At 33.7% G+C, this 19,047-nt stretch overlaps 1 protein-coding gene across 4 annotated transcripts; it reads left to right on the top strand.

Annotated features, from left to right (window-relative positions):
• The first annotated feature begins 8,024 nt into the window (after window positions 1-8,024).
• LOC123200443 lies at window positions 8,025-17,254 on the top strand. Of its 4 annotated transcripts, none has more exons than XM_044615634.1 (8): window positions 8,025-8,170; window positions 8,730-11,625; window positions 11,704-12,183; window positions 12,359-12,877; window positions 13,279-14,040; window positions 14,186-14,842; window positions 14,965-15,483; window positions 15,883-17,254. In XM_044615634.1, exons 2-8 carry the CDS (start codon window positions 8,860-8,862, stop codon window positions 16,651-16,653), a joined length of 6,474 nt encoding a protein of 2,157 aa, XP_044471569.1. In that variant the 5' UTR covers window positions 8,025-8,170; window positions 8,730-8,859; the 3' UTR covers window positions 16,654-17,254. The 4 variants fall into 4 exon arrangements, with proteins under 4 accessions (XP_044471569.1, XP_044471571.1, XP_044471570.1 ...); XM_044615636.1 differs by having other exon boundaries at window positions 8,025-9,960; window positions 10,075-11,625; XM_044615635.1 differs by having other exon boundaries at window positions 8,025-11,625; window positions 12,413-12,877.
• Window positions 17,255-19,047: the final 1,793 nt, after the last annotated feature.

The raw sequence follows: 19,047 nt of genomic DNA, 5'->3' as shown, positions 1-19,047 counted from the left end.
AAAAAAATAGTCCACAGATAAATTACACTTTAATAAACAATCCAGTTAATATGACCATCAATAACGAACCAAGATATTACTTATGTACTATATCAACATAAGATTATCCTTGATCACAATTACTAATAATTAAATCAACATGGATCAAATCTGGGAGTGTGGCAGAAATAACACCCAACAATATGATCACAAACATGTGATATATCTCTGTTACTCATTTTTATGATTTCTCTTTAACCTTATGTTTCAAAAGAAACAAGAGAAAACTCTTTACTTCCAACGAAGTCTGTATGTTTCAACCTTGCTCGAGACTCGTGAAACATATACATACAACTGTCATACTCAAGAGAAACCTTATCTTGAGACACATGTTGTACCTTAATCGTATATATGCGCATACATTCATAGACAAATAAATATGTCAATATGATCATGATCAATGAATAAATAAATAATAAATAACAAAACATATTAATAAAAACAATGATAATAAAAACTCTCACTAACTCTAACTATCAAAAGACCTTAAACACCCTTATATTTCAACATGACTTTATGGGTTATAGGTCTTATTCCTTTGGTTAGGGGCTTAAACTTTATTAACTTTGCATTTTATATTTTAGCCTAATGTCTCATTTCTTTCTAAGGTTCCTGACTATAACATATTTTATTTTGTATGTTTCAATCTATTAGTGGTTTTTTATCTAATTGTACTACTATAGAGTTGACACTAAGTAGTTTATTCAAGTAATCCTTCAACCACATGCTTAAGAAGCTACTCTATGGTAAACTACAAAATGAATGTTTATGGTTGAGGCTACTGCACACGACTACTTAGTACTTTTCCAAATATAGGCCATTAAGCGAGTATAAGAATATATCCTAAAATTAAACTTTAGATCATCTTTATAACCACCAAAATTTGATCTTTTGCAAACATCTTATTACCTTTTAAATCACAACCCAATAATCAACCTTGGATTTAAGAGATGTAAATTGAGAACCATAAATGCAAAAGTTATTTGTAGATTCATCAAGCTTCAAATATTGAACCATACCAAAAATAAATTTGCTCCCACTGATCTTCATATTCCTATATTGGTCCAATTTATTCTTTATAAGGCTATGAAAAGTGTATTTTATTTAAACACCATTGTCAAGAAGTCTATTTCTACCTATATTAAAGGTTTCATCCCTTATGCTTTTGATAAACCTGATTGTACCATACAACCTCTTTTACTAAGGTTTTTCATTTAAAAAGACAACTTTGACATTCACCTTTTATAACTCTAATTCAAATGAGCTTTCAATGTCATAGGGTCTCCTTTGTTAAAATACGTATAATAATTCTTGATGATGGCGAATCGTCCTTTTATAATAGATAATCTTATCAAAATTTCTATACCTTCATTAACTGTATTTGACTTATCTATTATAAGATTAGCTATCAATTGTTTAGGGAAACGTCCTTTAAGGTGATCTCAGGTTTCATAGGTCTTTGTTCCCACTATTATTTTAGCCATAACACCTTCATACCTTTAGAAATTTTAAGAATTAGAATTATCCATTCCACCTTCTTTAAAATAGAAGAGTATCACTTTTAGAAAGCTCAAAGCCCAAAAACTTTTCTATATTGGAGTTAATCACTTTAGTATCTTGATTTGGGTGATAAATATCCTATCTTTTAAAAAACCCTAAGTGAATGATAACGAAAGTAACAACTAAAATCAGTTTTAATCTCTTTTCAATAAGATCATAAAGGCCACTTTAAGCAAACCATCCTTAACTTAGCCAACACTTCAAACTAGGTTTTCTTCAGGCCCAAAGGATTCAAAGAAAATTTTCGACATAGATTTACCAGAAATTCTTTTAAAACATACTATGTTTCTTGTCTGCTTTACCCTAAGGATACTCAATCATTATTGCTTCTCATCATAGGTTTAAAACTATAATTGAGTTTTATAGCTATGTCATTTTGAAGTCCCAGAACTTATAAATTTGGTAAAATTTTCTTTATGCCCATGTTACTAACCTTAATATCCACATAGTTTTCAACTTAAATGTGGGCTCCCACTTACTTAGCTTTTATCTATTGACCAGCTTTACATCCAAAATTTTAACCCTATTTGGGCAATCAAAACTAGCATTTTTTATTATTGCTCTTTCCTATACAATCGAGTATCAATTGAACAATCAAACCTACCATTAAGCTCCTTCACTTTATGTTTTCCTTATTCGAGAACATTTATGAATCAAATTAATAGTACTTCATATATGATTCTAAACCATAACTAATCTTAATTTGATTGAAGTCAAAATGAGTCTTATGGAGCCTTTTGAAAACTAATACATACCCATCGATCTTTGACTCCTTTGGGACCATTATACCTTCTCAGAGTCTTACTAATTAAAGAGTATTTCTAATATTGTGAGATATTTTAGTATTCCTCAAGATAAACCTCCAGTGAGGTAATGAACAAGAGATTCCTTATGAGAAGCTACCTTAACTTGATGGATTTCTCCCACTCAACCTAGAAATCCTTTTATTCAATCATGCTTTCATCTTGAGCTTAGATGGTTCATCAACTCACTAGGCCAAAGACATATCCTTAATTAGCATTGCAAAATCAACTTTTATCTCTAACCTTTTAAGGTTAGAGTCAATCAGGACCTCAATTGTAGCTTTATTATTATTGTTCATAATAATAAAGTATATTAAAGATGGGATGCAATAAATAAACAATATTGTTGGCAATAAATAGCTTGAAAACCTTATAAGCTATTATCCACGAAGGTTCTAAACGCATCATCATATAACCACCTTTGGGCAGAGAATACGACATGCAATTAGGACCCTCGAGCATAAGGTTACAAATAAAAAGAACAAATGACTTTTGGAAATCTATCACCTTTGGGTAGATAAATCTCTTAGGTTATTGCTCTCTTTCATATCAAAAAGTAAACATATGTCAATTGAAAATCGCAACCACCTTTGGGTGAATTGAAATTTTCACGACCAATGCAATTCCACAAATACCTTATGCAACCATCAATTTTAACACACAATAACCACCTTTGGGCAGGAAATTGTATATGTCAATTGAAGAATGTCTCTTTCACGAATATAGAAATTTTACACGCTTCAATGAATGCATCGTTTTGTCGATTAAACATTCTGACAACTTACAGTAACTTCTATTGAGACTAAATAATACTGTCAAAATTAAGATTTCATGAGATACAACACTGAGTTATCTCTAACAATCTTAATTAAGTATTACAACAAATTCATATTAGACAATAATTAAAGTAGCTTTAAAACTGTATAAGCCACGCCTTATAGGGATTCCTGGTGCATAATCATTAAATCACCTTTGGGCAAAAAAATGACATGCTATTAGGATCCCAAATACAAGGTTAAAACCATATGAAGACTTTCAGAACATGTGGTTTTAAAAGAAATATCACCTTTGGGTAAATAAAAATTTCTAAACCATTGTTCCTCTTCTGTTTGATAGGAAAACATATGTCAATTGAATAAGTCCAATCACCTTTGGGTGTATTGAGTTCTTCATAACTAATGCATTTCCAAAATTAACCTTATGCTTTAAAAACCAAAAAATGTATCATTACTGAAGGGAAAATTTTGTAAGTCTCAATAATTTATCACTTTAGTAACTACTATCATGAAAACTCACAAAATATTCAAATGATACTAAATATTATTGTCTCAAGTAAGATTTTATGAGACATAATATTTTATTGTCTCTGACAACCTTCCTTAAATTGTTGCATCTATCCTATTGAACAATAATTTTTACTTTAAGGGAGTACTTTATGCCACAATAGTTAACTTAAAAATTCAATTCATCTCAAATGGAGACTTATAAGGTGTCTAATATGTCTTTATATGCCACCACAAGCCATTCATGTGTTGATATTTGTCTTTAATGCTAGTCAAGGGTTGTTGTTTGTCTTTCATATGTTGTAATATGCACCCTTAAACCTTTAGATCGCTTATAGTCACATGTTCTTATTGGGTTTCATGCGCTGCCTTAGGGTTTTACACACACTAATGTGTTTAACTAACTTTCATACACTTACATACACCCTATAAAACCTTTCATGTGTTTTGTGTATCCCAAAAAAAAAAAACTTTAAAACTTTATTACATGCTATCAAAGGACTTTAACACACACATCTCCAAATGATTCTTTATGCATGTTAGGAATAAATTACACACAATTACATGAGACCACACAATATCAATTTGTCATTTATATGCATTGACATGCATTCAGAAGACCTTACATGTTGCTTGCACAAATCATAAACTTGTATGTATCTTTAGGAACTACCAATGTGTTGAACAAGTCATTTCATGCGCTGCACGCACCAAAGGAAAGCCTCCACGCGTGGCAAACACATCAATAATAATCACACGCGCTGACACATGCCCCAGACAATGGTCACGTGCTCTCACGTGCCATCAGAATCAACCACGCGCTAGCAATTGAATCCCACGCGCCATCCTTTTTGTTCACTTGCCTTCAGGGTCTTTAGCATGCCCTTCATGGGCATGTGAAACTCATGCTCCAGGGTTGGTTCAGGTAGGTTTAACTAAGGCAAATCGGATGTTGATTATTGACCAGATCTCTATGACCCGGTTTGACTTTGATCGGGTTGAACAATATCCTTTTCATTTACGAGTCGGTTTATTGGGTATTCCCAAACTGTTATTGACCTGAGTCCTGTTGAAAACCCTAATTTGAGATTCCGATGACAATTCTATTAGTTTCGGTAACTACCTTAATCTTGGACAACATGGAAGTTTCAAACCATGCCGTCGTCGACTCCCATAGCGTCTTTGCCCAAAAATCGCATTAGAGAAATGTTGAAGAAGGCAATCACACTCAATCAACGTCCATGACTTTTCTACCCAATCTCGTCATTGATTGGCAGTGTCGATCGAAGAAGAAAAGGCGTGACCACATAGCTCACGCCGGTGGAGGTTCAACAACCTTCAATTTTGCCAATAATCGGATAGAATTGAAGGCCATACACAGTGGGTTTCAAGTCGAGTTTTGACCAAAAAATTAATTCGAATCTGAAATTAAATTTGTTGGACTGAAAATTAACCTTAATTATCAAAATTAGGATTTTCCAAAGCTTAATCTCAAAGTTAAAAGAATTAATTTTAAACCTTAAAATTAAAATTATCCAAAACTTAAAAAAAACTCCAATTTTGAAATTTTAATCTAATTTCAAAAACTTTAACTGTAATAGGATTTCAATTAAACCTTGATTTCAATAAAAAAAAAACTTAATTGAATAAAACCTTAATTTGATTTAAACAAAACTCTAATTTCAACATAAATCCTTTTATACTGAAATTGAATTAATCCCTAATTAAAAAAATTGAAACCCTAATTTTGATTCAAAAACCCTAATTTAGGATCAAAATTATTAAAAACAATAATTAAAAAAAATTTAATACTTTAGATTTAGGGTTTTCAAAATATAAGTTAATCAGAATTAGGAATACATGATGAGATGAAGAGATAAGTAGGGTTGGATTCGAGCCGAGCTCGACTCGCAGCCAGCTCGAGCTCGGTTGGGCTCGTTTTTCATATCAAAACGACATCGTTTTGTATATATATAGATCAAAACGACGTCGTTTTGTATAAAAAATTTTTAAAAAAAATCTACCAACCAACCCAAGCCAGCTCGAGCTCGGCTCGAGCTCGATCGAGCCGAGCAGAGCCGAGCTTGAGCTCGAGCTGGCTCGGCTCGAGTCCAGCCCTAGAGATAAGAACAAAATGAGTGATATATTTCTTATGGCTGTGGTAGATTTATGAATAAACGACAAATTGGAATCAACAAAAAGGAGATTCCCAATTACGGAATTGACATACCTATTTTCCCATATTTTCGTCTAAATTCATTTGTATTTCTGATAAGAAATTGACAGTCAAATGGATTTCCCTATCTAAAAATTTGCATCAGTAACGTGTTGGCATCCGAAATTTCAGAGTTTAATTCCCAAATTCAGATCTTATAACCTAACACGTACTTGCTCTGATACCACATGTTAGATTTATTTCATAGAACAAAATAAAATAAATCATTCAATTACAATCCCAAGATCTACTCATAAATTATAAAATAATGAATTAAACTTTAGAGTTTTAGGAATATCTAGATCTTCATACAATTTGAAACTGAAAAACCTATTGAAATCACCTGAAATTATCTGTCGAGATCACCTCTCTATGTGACTTGGTCTTCTACTCCAAAAACCTTTCTGAATGACAGCTTTGAATGGGTAAATTATACTACATTTATTCTGCATTAGGTTTTGGAGTAGGAACCTAGCCTATTTATATTAGGTTAATTGACCCCTTATCAAGGTCCAATAAACCTTAAGACCGACACTTATGTTGTCCACCTAGATCGTAACCTTAAGTATATTAGACTTATCTTTATTGATCACTTAAGCTCATTTATAACCTATCATTGGACTATTCAATTATTGGTTTTATTAAATAAAAAATCATAATTAATGTTAGCCGCATCAGGAAATTTCTAACACAGGTAAGTCGCCAATCCCTAAAATGGACTATGTAATGTAATTTATCGGCTAGGTTACAGGCGAGCATTTTACTAGAGGTTTATATTGTATCAATTTATTCATGTGATTCCTATTGAAGCATATACTTGAGAGTGGGTGCAGGACGGACAATTTCAAAGTGGACTTATTCCATTCATTTGATAAAGAAGATCACCAAGATATCGTGATCCGTTGTCGAACTTATTCCAATTCCAAGATCTTGAATCGAATCAATATTGATATACCTATTTGATTCGAGATTTTTTATTGAACCTTGGTTTAATTTATACTAGACTCAAAATTGCCTACGTTATTTGGTGATGAAAAGTTGCATTATCGAGGGCGACACGATGATTGAGCTTTAGTGAGGAATAGAGATGTCAATGGGTCGGGCCGGCCAGGCTAGCTCTGGCTCGACCCATTGGGCTAATTGGCCGGCCCAAGGCCCAAACAGTAATGGGCCTTCGGGCCGGACCGACCCATTGAAATATAAAGGCTCAAGTCCTGACCCATATAATAACTAGCCTTAATTGGGTCGGGTCGGGCCAGGTTAGGTTTAATCCGGCCGGCCCGGCCCATTTAATCAATTTTTTAAAAATTTTTTAACATAAATTTTTTTCAATTATTAAAACCGATAACAGTATCCCAAATATTTTATTTATAATCTCTCACTTGTGGCGGAGGAATACCGTGGTTATATGATGAAAAATATTATAAATTGATAACATAGTACAAATAAATTAATTTACATACGATATAAATTATAAAACATAAATAAAATATATCTACTATATAATATTTATCTACTCATCTTCTATATTTAAATCTCTGAATTCTTCAAAGATAAATAATTATTATTCATGAATTTAGATATTTTGTAATTATAAAATTAAAATAAAAATGAAATTGTAAATATAAAGAATTATTATTTACGAATTTAGATATTTTTCGAAAAAGAGTTAATGAGATTGAAAATATAATGAAATAATTGAAATTGAGTGATTAAAAGATTTATAAATAAAAGTGAAAATAAAAGAAAATAAAATAGATTTATTTAAAAAAAATAAATTTTAAAAAAATATGTAGAGGCTGCCTGCAGAAGCAGAAATCTGCTTCTACCGCAAGGCAGCAAAAGCAAATTTCCTGCTTCTACTGCCTTTTGCTTATGCCACCAAAAAAAAAAAAAAATTGTATTTTATAAACAATATCAGGCTGGGCCAGCCTATGAGCCTAATATTAAAGTCTTAATCCCGGCCCGATAGGCCCATAGGCTTGGCCTGACACTCTACAGTGTTAGACTGGGTTTTATCATATCCAAGCTTTTTTTCATGCTTTGGGCCGAGCCTCCATTTGGGCCGGCCCAATTGACGTGTGGAATATACGCTTTCTTTGCGTTATTGGGGGCGACAACGTGATTGAGCTTAGTGGGGAACACACGCTTTCTTTCTCGTTTGCTCTCAAACACCTTAATAATTGTTGGGTCAACCTTCCTCAAGCAGAAGAAAAGCCATTACAACTCTCTGGTTCTCCAAAACAAGTCTCAGAAAGATAGCGATTCAGGTGCACTTTGTTCTAAGCCTTCCATAATCACTTCCTATCGTTTTCTTTTTCAGTCTCTTCATTTTCTGCTGTTTCAATATTATTAATATTCTGGTATTTTATTAGTTTTGCTTTTATTTTTGTCCTCCTATTTCTATCATTTATCTGTTTGCTTGAAGCTAGATTTTTTATCTTTCAGGTTTTTCTCTTTTATATTTGCTTGGCTAGACTTACTTCCTTAAACACACCCGAAACTCCCCACAAAACTCCACCAACCCCACCCCCGGCCCCCGGGGAGCACACACACACACACACAGAAAAAAGAAAAGAAGCCTTTTTTTCCCCTTATTTTAATTATCCAAAAATTACTCTCCTGCAGTTCTTTGTTGTCTGTGTTTTTCCTTTTCTTCTCCGTTTCCTTAAAGCTTTCTCTCCTGTATATTCAGCTTTAAACCAAAAAAAAAAAAGATAAAAAAGCAAAAAATTCCAAAAACAAAAACTTTTTTTTTAATTTTATTGTTTAAAAAAAAAAGACTTCTCCTAAATTAGGTTTTGATCTTACTGTTTCTCATATTTCTAGTTAATTATCCAATAATTACTCCTGAAGTTCTCTGGTCGCAAGATTTTGTTCATTGAGAGTTTGTCAGTGGCTTTACTTCTTTATACCACAAAGAAGGGAAAGATAAAAAGTAAATTGCAAGAAATACGTAATGGCTGAACTGGCTACTGCAGCTGCTTCCAAAGCTGCAGAGAGGGTTACAGAGACAATGTGTGAATTTGGTTGTCGGCATATGAACTATGTCTTTAAGTACCAGAGCTACATGAAGAAGTTGAAGGAGCAAGCTGAGGACTTCAAAAGTAGAAGAAAAGATGTGGAAGTACAAGCAAAATTGGCTGAAAGACAAGGTGAAGAGATTTATGATGAAGTTACTAAGTGGCTGAAGAGTGTGGAAGCGTTCATGGAACGGGTAGCAAAGCTTGTTGATGATGAAGATAAAGCAAAGAAGTGCTGTTTCAAAGGCTTGTGTCCTGTTTTGATTAAACGTTACAGGCTCAGCAAAGAAGCAGAGGAGGTCATGGAGGAAGGTGCCAAGGTCTTGGAAAAAGGAAAATTCAGTAGAATTTCAAACCCACCCCTTCAACGGAGCACGGAATCCATATTCGTCGGTAAGGAGTACGAACACTTTGACTCAAGAGAGTCAAATTTTCAGGAAATTATGGATGCATTGAAAGATTCTACTGTTAATATGATTGGAGTGCACGGGATGGGTGGTGTGGGTAAAACCACACTGATCAAAAAGGTTGCTTGGAAGGCCAAGGAAGATAAGTTATTTGATGAGGTGGTGATTGCTGAGGTAACACAAACTCCAGATGTTAAAAAAATTCAAGCCGACATTGCTGGTCAATTGGGCATGGTATTTAGGGACCAGGAGAGTCTGTTTGGAAGAGCTGATCAATTACATCACAGGTTGAAGAAGTCCAAGAGAATCCTTGTAATAGTAGATAACATCTGGAAGAAGCTTGACCTGAAGGATGTTGGAATTCCTTTAAGCTATGATAATAAAGGTAGCATCACGGAACACAGGAAAGAAAGCAATGATGAGCCAGAGCGGTGCACAATATTGTTAACAGCTAGAATGTTAGCTGTCCTAAATCAAATGAAAACTCAAAAGAATATATCGGTTGAGCCTCTAGCTACTAATGATGCAAGGAGTTTGTTTGGGAAAATTGTTGGTGATTTATCAGAAAAACACGGTATAGCAGCGGAAATAGTAGAAAAATGTGCAGGGTCACCACTTGCAATTACAACAATTGCAAATGCTTTGAAAGGAAAAAGTGATTATGTCTGGAAGGATGCCCTACATCAGTTAAAAAGTTATAATCATAGATGTGTTCCAGAAATGGATAACACTTTATACTCAACTATTGAATTGAGTTACAAATTGTTGAACAGTGAAGAAGCCAAATCATTACTTCTACTTTGTGCTCTATATAATGATGCGCATGTCTCTCACTTCTTTTCAAGAAGTATGGGGTTGGGTTTGTTTGAAAATGTTTACTCAATTAATGATGGAAGCAATAGAATAAATTCACTGATTGATTATCTCCGAGATTCGTGTTTGTTGTTGAGAGGTAACGATAACGAGATAGTCAAAATGCATGATGTTATTCATACTGTTGTTGTATCAATTGCCAAAGAGAAATGTATGTTTGATATTAGAGATGTCAAGGGCATTAAAGATGTGTTGATGGAGAGAATGTACAAAGACTCGATTGCAATTTCTCTGTCTTATACAGACACTCATGAGCTTCCTGAAAGGGTAGAGTTTCCAAAACTAAAGTTATTTGGTTATTATACTGTCAAAGATCTTTGTTTACAAATCCCAGACCACTTTTTCGAAGGAATGAAAGAACTCAAAGCACTAGAATTGGAAGGAGTTCATTTATTACCTCCACCACCATCATTTGTTTCCTTAACAAACCTTAAAGGATTGTGTTTCTGCAAGTGCTCTTTGGGGGATATAACAATGATGGGAGAGCTAAGGAAATTAGAGACTCTTGAATTTCTAAGTTGTGATTTTGAGCAGTTGCCTGAAAGATTTAAACAACTGACGGGACTTAAGTTATTACAATTGAGCGATTGTCCAAAGCTTAAAGTAATCCCATCAAATGTCATAGCCAGCTTGTCTCAATTAGAAGAGCTATATATAAATAATAGCTTTGATCGATGGGAAGTTGAAGGACAAAATAACGCTAGTCTTGCAGAGTTGAAGGCATTGCCTCAATTGAACACTTTATGGATACATATCCCGAATGTGCAGATGATACAACAAGACTTTATTCCAGCGAACTTAGAAAAGTATGAAGTACATATTGGAGATGTATGGGACTGGTCTTATGCATATGAAACCTCGAGAACATTGAAACTGAAGTTCAATGGAATCCCTCATATAAGGCATGGGATCGAAATTTTGATGGAGAAAGCTAAATACCTCTATCTAGATCAGCTGGATGGTGTTAAGGATATGCCTTGGGAACTTGACAGAGAAGGTTTCCCAGAATTAAAGCATCTCTCGGTACAAAATAGTTCTGAAATTTTGTATATTGTCAACTCAATGGAGTACACTCATCCTAATGATGCCTTTCCAATCTTAGAGTCAATGTTTCTTATTAATCTAAGTGATATGGAGAAGATATGTTGCGGCCTAGATAATGCAAAGTCTTTCAGCCAATTAAGAATAATAAAAGTAGCTGATTGTGACAAGTTGAGGTATCTCTTCTCATCCTCCATGGCCAAAAACATACTGCTGCTTGAAGAAATCAATGTAACTAATTGCAAGACGCTGGAGGAGATTTTTGGTGGAGAAAGTGAAGACCATGCTGATGAAAACAGAAAGGTTTGTAAGATTGAGTTTAAACAATTGCACTCTGTAGTACTACAAGTCCTACCGCAGTTCATATGTTTTGGCTTGGAGGTATGTATCTCTTTGCCTTTTTTTTTCCATTTATTTTCTTTTAATATATAAGTTGTTTATGGAGGAATAATATTACAGGTTGTGTTACCAAGATTGGAGAACTTGAAACTGTCCTCAATTAAGATTGAGAACATATGGGTTAATCTACTCCAACCAACGCCTTCCTATATTCAGTGCTTAAAAAGCTTAACAGTGGAAGAGTGTAACGGTTTGAAGTTTCTGTTTTCATCTTCTATGGTCAAAAGTTTTGTGCAACTCCAAAAGCTTGTGATATGCAACTGCAAGTCAATGGAAGCAGTGATATTTGAGTCAAGAGAATTAGAAGGAGCAAATAAGATAATTCAAATGAATTTTCCTAAACTATTCTACTTGAAGCTACAAGGGCTTCCAAAACTCACAAGATTTGGCATTGGAAATCTAGTTCAATTCCCTTCCCTTAATGAACTTCACGTTGAGAGTTGCTCTAGTTTAAAGACATTCTTTCCCAATTCTTCTAGTGTAGACGTGAGCTTGGAGAACAGTCTTTCTACTAATATAGAGCCCCTGTTTGATGACAAGGTGAACTAATTTCTTGTTGAAATTTTCGTGGCCTGTCAGCATCAAACTTTTAACATTCTTTAAAGCTATTATTGTGGCCATTATATGCATTTAATTACCAATAATTGTCTTAAAACTATAATTATAATTATTGTTATCAGTATAATTATTATTAGATTCGTTGCTTTTTTTGTAGGCTGATTTGCCAGGCTTGGAGAAGCTAATACTCTTACACTTGGATAACTTGCAGCTGATCTGGCACAATCAACTCCGTGGAGACTCCTTTTGCAAATTAAAAGAAGTGAGATTCGAGTTTTGTAAAAAATTGATGACTATTGTTCCATCTGATGGTCCTCAAGGACTAATTACCTTTCAGAATCTAGAAACATTAACTGCTAAGAACTGTTGGTATATAAAAAGTCTGTTTCCAGTTTCTATAGCCACTAGTCTTTTACAACTCAAAAAACTTGAGCTCTTCTCCTGTGGTTTGGAGGAAATTGTTGCCGAGCAGGAAGTAGATGGGACTCCAAAATTTTTGTTTCCTCAATTAACGAGGCTCAAACTTGATAATTTACCAAAGCTCAAACATTTCTACATGGGGTCCTATACAGTGAAGTGGCCAAAGCTTAAGGAATTGCTTGTGTACAAATGTAGGAAGATAAAAGTATATGCTTTAGATGGACAGAGCCAACCTGCCCTATTTTCGTTTGAAAAGGTATGACTTCTCCGATTGACACTAAAAACTGCAGCATAGTCATTACGTTTAATTTGTTTAAGTTTTTTCTTTCTCTTTAAATCAGTCCGGTGGAGATTTGTCTTGTCTCAATGAAAAATATTTTTTGTTAATTAATAATGGAGTTGTAATTTGTCATATTTACAGTCAAATTATAAAATTATATTTATTAAAAAACATATATATAATTAATTGGAAAAAGATAAGTGGGTAAAAGTGTCACCTTTCTTCTTTAAAAGTAGATAGGATATCGTGCCTCCATTTTTTCATTTCATAGTTTTTCAAATTGTTAATGTCAGTGGCTTATGATTTCATATAAAGTAACTAATGAAACCTACTGTTACTACTTGGTCACTTGTATTTACTTGTTCATCGATTTTCAGGTCATACCCAATTTGGAAATATTGGGTTTAAGAGCTGATAACTTAACATCCTCATGTCTCAACCGTATTCCAGCTAGGAGCTTTGGGAAACTTAAAATTCTTGGACTAGATAGCTTTGATGATTATTCAGTCGGGTTTCAATTTGGTCTCCTTCAAAAATTGCACAATTTAGAAGAACTCGGTCTATATGATTGTACATTCCGAGAACTACTCCCATATGAAGGATATGCAGGGAAACAAAGTTCGCAAATGGAAACATTTCTCCAAAATCTGCAAACTCTTAGAATATATAGGTGTCATTGTTTGACATATTTAATGTCATCCTCGGTCATCTGCTTCAAAAGGATTAAGAATTTGGAAGTCTATGGTTGTAAGGGGTTGGAAAATATATTGTCATTCTCAACGGCAACAACTCTTGTCCATCTCACAACAATCTCAGTAATACAATGTGAGTCAATGACAAAGGTTATAGAGACTGCGGTAGATACAACAGAAGAGGAGATTGTTTTTAGCCAGTTGAAAATGTTGAAGCTTCATTGTTTAAAAAGTCTTACATGCTTCTACTACACCAATTACACATTCCGATTCCCATGCTTAGAACAAGTAATTGTGAGTCAATGCCCCAATATGAAGACTTTTTCTCAAGGAGGAGGCTTAAGCACACCAAAATTAAAGAAGGTGCAACTAACAGAGACAATCAATGCAGAGTCTTTTTGGAAGGATGACCTTAATTCCACTATCCAACACATGTTTACAAATATGGTATTTATTCACAAATTCTTTTTTACAGATATTTAAAATTTCAGGAACCTTTATATTCATTCATATCTTTACACTTAAAATATTTTTTTCTTTTACACTTTGGTATCTTGTGACACGTGCTAACCCATTATTTTGTGTTTGGTAGCTTGGTTTCAGCAACATAGAGAATCTAAAACTCTCTGAATTCCCTGAATTAGAAGAAAAAATTTGGAAATCTGAAGTTTCGGACGGCTTATTTTATAACTTAAAGTCACTGGTATTGGACGCATTTTTGGAATCATCAAGTGCAATTCCATCTCGTGTGTTAAGCAACTTAAAAAATCTTGAAATACTCGAAGTAAGAAGTTGTGATTTGTTGACACAGGTGTTTGATACAGAAAGTCCGCTAAATGTTGATGGACATACTTCAAAGAGAAGTCATCAAGATGTTTTAAACTTGAAGAATTTGAAGTCTCTTAAAGTGCACAATTGTAATGGATTGAGATATATATTTACACCGTCCATTATCCTAGGCCTTGTTCAACTCCAAGATATAGAAGTAAAAAATTGTGCTTTGATAGAAGAAATCATCAGGAAAGAGGGAGAAAATGATTCTGAGATTGATAAAATTTTTATCCCACAACTCAACTCCATTAGTCTTGAGTCATTGCCAAACTTGACAAGATTCTGTTCAGGAATTAATGGTTTGGCTTGTCCATCCTTGAAAAGTATTAGAGTGGCCAGATGTCCAGAGATTGAGACATTTGTTTTCGCTGATATGAATCTCCAATCAAACCATATTGCACCTCTGTTCTGTGATAAGGTTTCCTTTGTATTTACTATATTATTGCTGTTATCTTCGCTAATTAGAAATTCACTTGTTATGTATGCATAGTTGAAAGTGATATGTTTTTTTTTTTAATTTTAATTTATGTTAATTTGTAGGTTGCTTTTCCAAGATTGGAGGAGATGATACTCTTACACCTGGGTAAGTTGCAGTTGATATGGCACAACCAACTCCTTGGAGATTCTTTTTGCAAATTAAAAGAAGTGAGAGTTGAATTCTGTGAAAATTTGATGACTATGGTTCCATCTAATAGTACTCAAGGACTTCTTACCTTTCAGAATCTAGAAACATTAACTGTTAAGAACTGTTGGAATTTAAAAAGTCTGTTTCCAGTTTCCATGGCTGCTAGTCTTTTGCAACTCAAAAAACTTGAGCTATTCTCTTGTGGTTTGGAGATAATTGTTGCCAAGCAGAAAGTAAATGGGACTCCAAAATTTTTGTTTCCTCAATTAACGAGGCTCAGACTTGACAATTTACCAGAGCTCAAACATTTCTACATGGGGTCCTATACAGCAGAGTGGCCAATGCTTAAGGAATTGCTTGTGTACAAATGTTGGAAGATAAAAGTATATGCTTTAGATGGAGAGAGCCAACCTGCCCTATTTTCGTTTGAAAAGGTATGACTTCTCTAATCGACACTAAAAACTACAGCATAGTCATTACGTTTAATTTGTTTAAGTTTTTTCTCTCTTTAAATCAGTCTAGTAGAAATTTGTCATGTCTCAATGAAAAATAATTTTTGTTAATTAATAATGGAGTTGTAATTTATCATATTTACAGTCAAATTGCAAAATTATATTTATTAAAAAACATATATATGATTAATTGGAAAAAGATAAATGGTTAAAAGTGTCACCTTTCTTCTTTAAAAGTAGAAAGAATATTATGCCTCCATTTTTTCATTTCATAGTTTTTCAAATTGTTAATTTCAGTGGCTTATGATTTCATATAAAGTAACTAATGAAGCCTATTGCTGCTACTTGGTTAATTGTATTTACTTGTTCATCGATTTTCAGGTCATACCCAATTTGGAAATATTGGGTTTAAAAGCCTATAACTTAACATCCTCATGTCTTGACCGTATTCCAACTAGGGGCTTTGGGAAACTTAAAATTCTTGGACTGCAAAGCTTTGATGATTATTCAATAGGATTTCAGTTTGGTCTCCTTCAAAAATTGCACAATTTGGAAGAACTTGGTCTATATTATTGTACATTCCAAGAACTACTCCCATATGAAGGATGTACAAGCAAACAAAACTCCCAGATCGAAACATTTCTCCAAAATCTTCAAACTCTGAGAATATGGAATTGTCATCATTTGAGATATTTGATGCCATCCTCACACATTTGGTTCAAGAACATAAAGCATTTGGAAGTCTATAGTTGTAATGGATTGGTAAAAATATTAGCATGCTCAGTAGTGAGAACTCTTGTCCAAATCAAAACAATCAAAATCAAAAAATGCAAGTTGGTAACAGAGGTTATAACAACTGAGTATGAAATAGAGACAACAGAAGAGGAGATTGTTTTCAACCAATTGGAAACGTTGGAGTTTCATTGTTTGAAAAGCCTTACATGCTTTTGCTCAGCCAATTACGCTTTCCGATTCCCATGCTTAGAACAAGTAATTGTGAGTCAATGCCCCAATTTTAAGATTTTTTCTCCTGGAGGTTTAAGCACACCAAAACTAAAGAAGGTAGAACTAACAAAGAATATTGATGCAGAACATATTTGGAAGGGTGATCTTAATTCCACTATCCAACACATGTGTGAAGGTGTGTCTTAAACTTTTACTTGAAAGGCATAATTGCAATTCATTAAAGCAGGGTTGATATTTCATTTCCTGGTAAGGGTCAAAAATAGTCATTTCATGGTTTAGATATTTTTTTATGTATAAAAAAAACCAGAGTTATTTGAGTCAGTAGAATTCAATGTGTTGAGCGTATCGTCTTAAATAGTTCGAGGATACATGAGCCTTTTTGGCTTTAATAGCAGTCTTGCAATACTGTGAATAAGTCATGGGCATTCTTGGTTGTGATATTTTTAACCAAACATAAAAAGGTAGCGTTTTACCTTGGTTGTTTTGCTTTTTGCGCATTCGATAAGTTCTTCTCTTTTGAGTTTAGTCTCTTTGAGTATTGTCAAGGTTTTGTTTGGTTTCTCGGTTTGTCAATTCTTGTTTGTCTAGTGAGAAGTTTCTGGCTCTCTTTACTAGTTCCTTCTTTGTTAGGATTAATGGTTTATTAATTTTGTCGATTTGGACAAACTATTGTATAAAACTTTGTATTTAGACATTATATTAGTGGATTGACTAAAAGACTATCTCTGTCTTGGATGTAGGATTTCATTTACGAAATCTGAACCAAGTAAATACTGTTGTGTTTTGATTCTTGTTGTTATCTTGGTAATGTTGTTCAATTCGGAAAATCTTGCACTAAAATTTCAACAAGATAGAATTCTACCAATTATTTACTTCTCTACTAGGGTTTGTCATATTATGAGAAAATTTTATGTTTTCTCATATTGTAAGTTGTAATAGTTTGTTTTCTATTAGATTCAATTGGAAGATCTCCCATATCTTGGATATAGGACTTCATTTGAAAATTCAAACTGAGTAAATATCCTTTGTGCATTATTTCTTTATGCTTTTAATAATTTTTTGTGTGTTATAATTATTGGACTCTGAATATATTGATATTTAAAAAAACCAACAAATGGTATCATAACTATTTTGGATATTTCTTGTTTTTGGTATTATATTATTTCTTGTTTTCTCTCTTATCTTGGTTTCTTTGCTTTTACAAAAGGACATATATATTGTTATAACTGAAACAATAGAGAATTTAAATTTTTAATAAAATCAGACATTCATTTTCCTGGAGAGGTTTACATTTGCCTGAATATGTAGATATATGCAAGAAGATATGGAGACAGGAGGGGACCTGAACTTATGTGAGGCACAACCTACTCTAAAATTTTTAAAAAAAGTCCATATGTAAATCTATCTAAGAACTTTTTTAATGTTTATAAAGTCCACCTTCACTTGGGCTTGGAATAAAAAACATATGGCCCAGAATAGGTGCAAAAGGCTTGTCCCAAATTTATTCTCAGAAATGTACAAAAATAACATTTGGGTTTGGGTTTTGTATAAAAAAACTTATTTGAAATCTTTTTTTTTTTAAATAACAAAAGAACTTACTTGAAAAGAGAATTTGGGTCTCGTTTTCTTACCACAGTAAGAGTTTTCAAGAAAGCAAAAAACAGGTGATTTTGTCTTTCCTCTTTTTTTTATGTTTTTTTTAATATTAGTGTTTCTTTGTCACATGTCAAATTTATTGTTATTAATATTTATGTAGATGTTCAATGGTGAGTTTATATGTTTCGTTGCTACTGAGTGAATATGTTTCTGTAGAATATGAAATAAAATTTTTAATGATTTGATTCTCAATGGTTTCAATGCTCAACTACTCATAACAGAGAGCTCGCTTGTGATCTTATGATGCCCCCACCACCTCTCTACCCTAACCACTTCATTAAAAGTAGGATTTTTTTAAAGATTAAGGGTGAGGTTGGTTCAAATAATCTTCTATTGTTGAGAACAGGTCGATAGACTTATTCCCACCTAGGGCTGGATTCGAGCCGAGCCGAGCTCGACTCACAGCCAGCTCGGGCTCGGCTCGGTTTTTTTATGGCCGGCTTGAGTTCGGTTCGAGCTCGACTCGAGCTGACCTCGGCTTAGCTCGAGTTTGGCTCGTTTTCGGCTCGACTCGTTTACGGCTTGGTTCGGCTCTTTTTTCATATCAAAACGATATCGTTTTGTATATATATAAAAATCAAAACGACGCCGTTTTGTTTAAAAAATTTTAAAAAAAAATCAACCGATCTAATCCGAGCCAGCTCGAGCTCGATCGAGCCGAGCAGAACCTGACTCGTTTCGGGCTTGAACCGAGCCGAGTCTGACTCGTTTCGGGCTCGAACCGAGCCGAGCTGGCTCGGCTCAAATCCAGCCCTATTCCCACCCAAGGTTTGATGCATTGACAAAGTTTTGAAAACTTAAATATCCACTTATAGACTGTTACGGTTAATAATTTCATATGTTGTTTTGCTCACCTAATTTGAAAAATCACTCGGGATAATGAATTTAAGAAAATGACATAATGTTGAGTCCCTTTATGTAATT

Source organism: Mangifera indica, chromosome 17, assembly GCF_011075055.1.
Source record: "Mangifera indica cultivar Alphonso chromosome 17, CATAS_Mindica_2.1, whole genome shotgun sequence".
Classification (NCBI taxonomy): Eukaryota; Viridiplantae; Streptophyta; class Magnoliopsida; order Sapindales; family Anacardiaceae; genus Mangifera; species Mangifera indica.
This window is presented reverse-complemented; position numbering and strand designations above follow the sequence as displayed.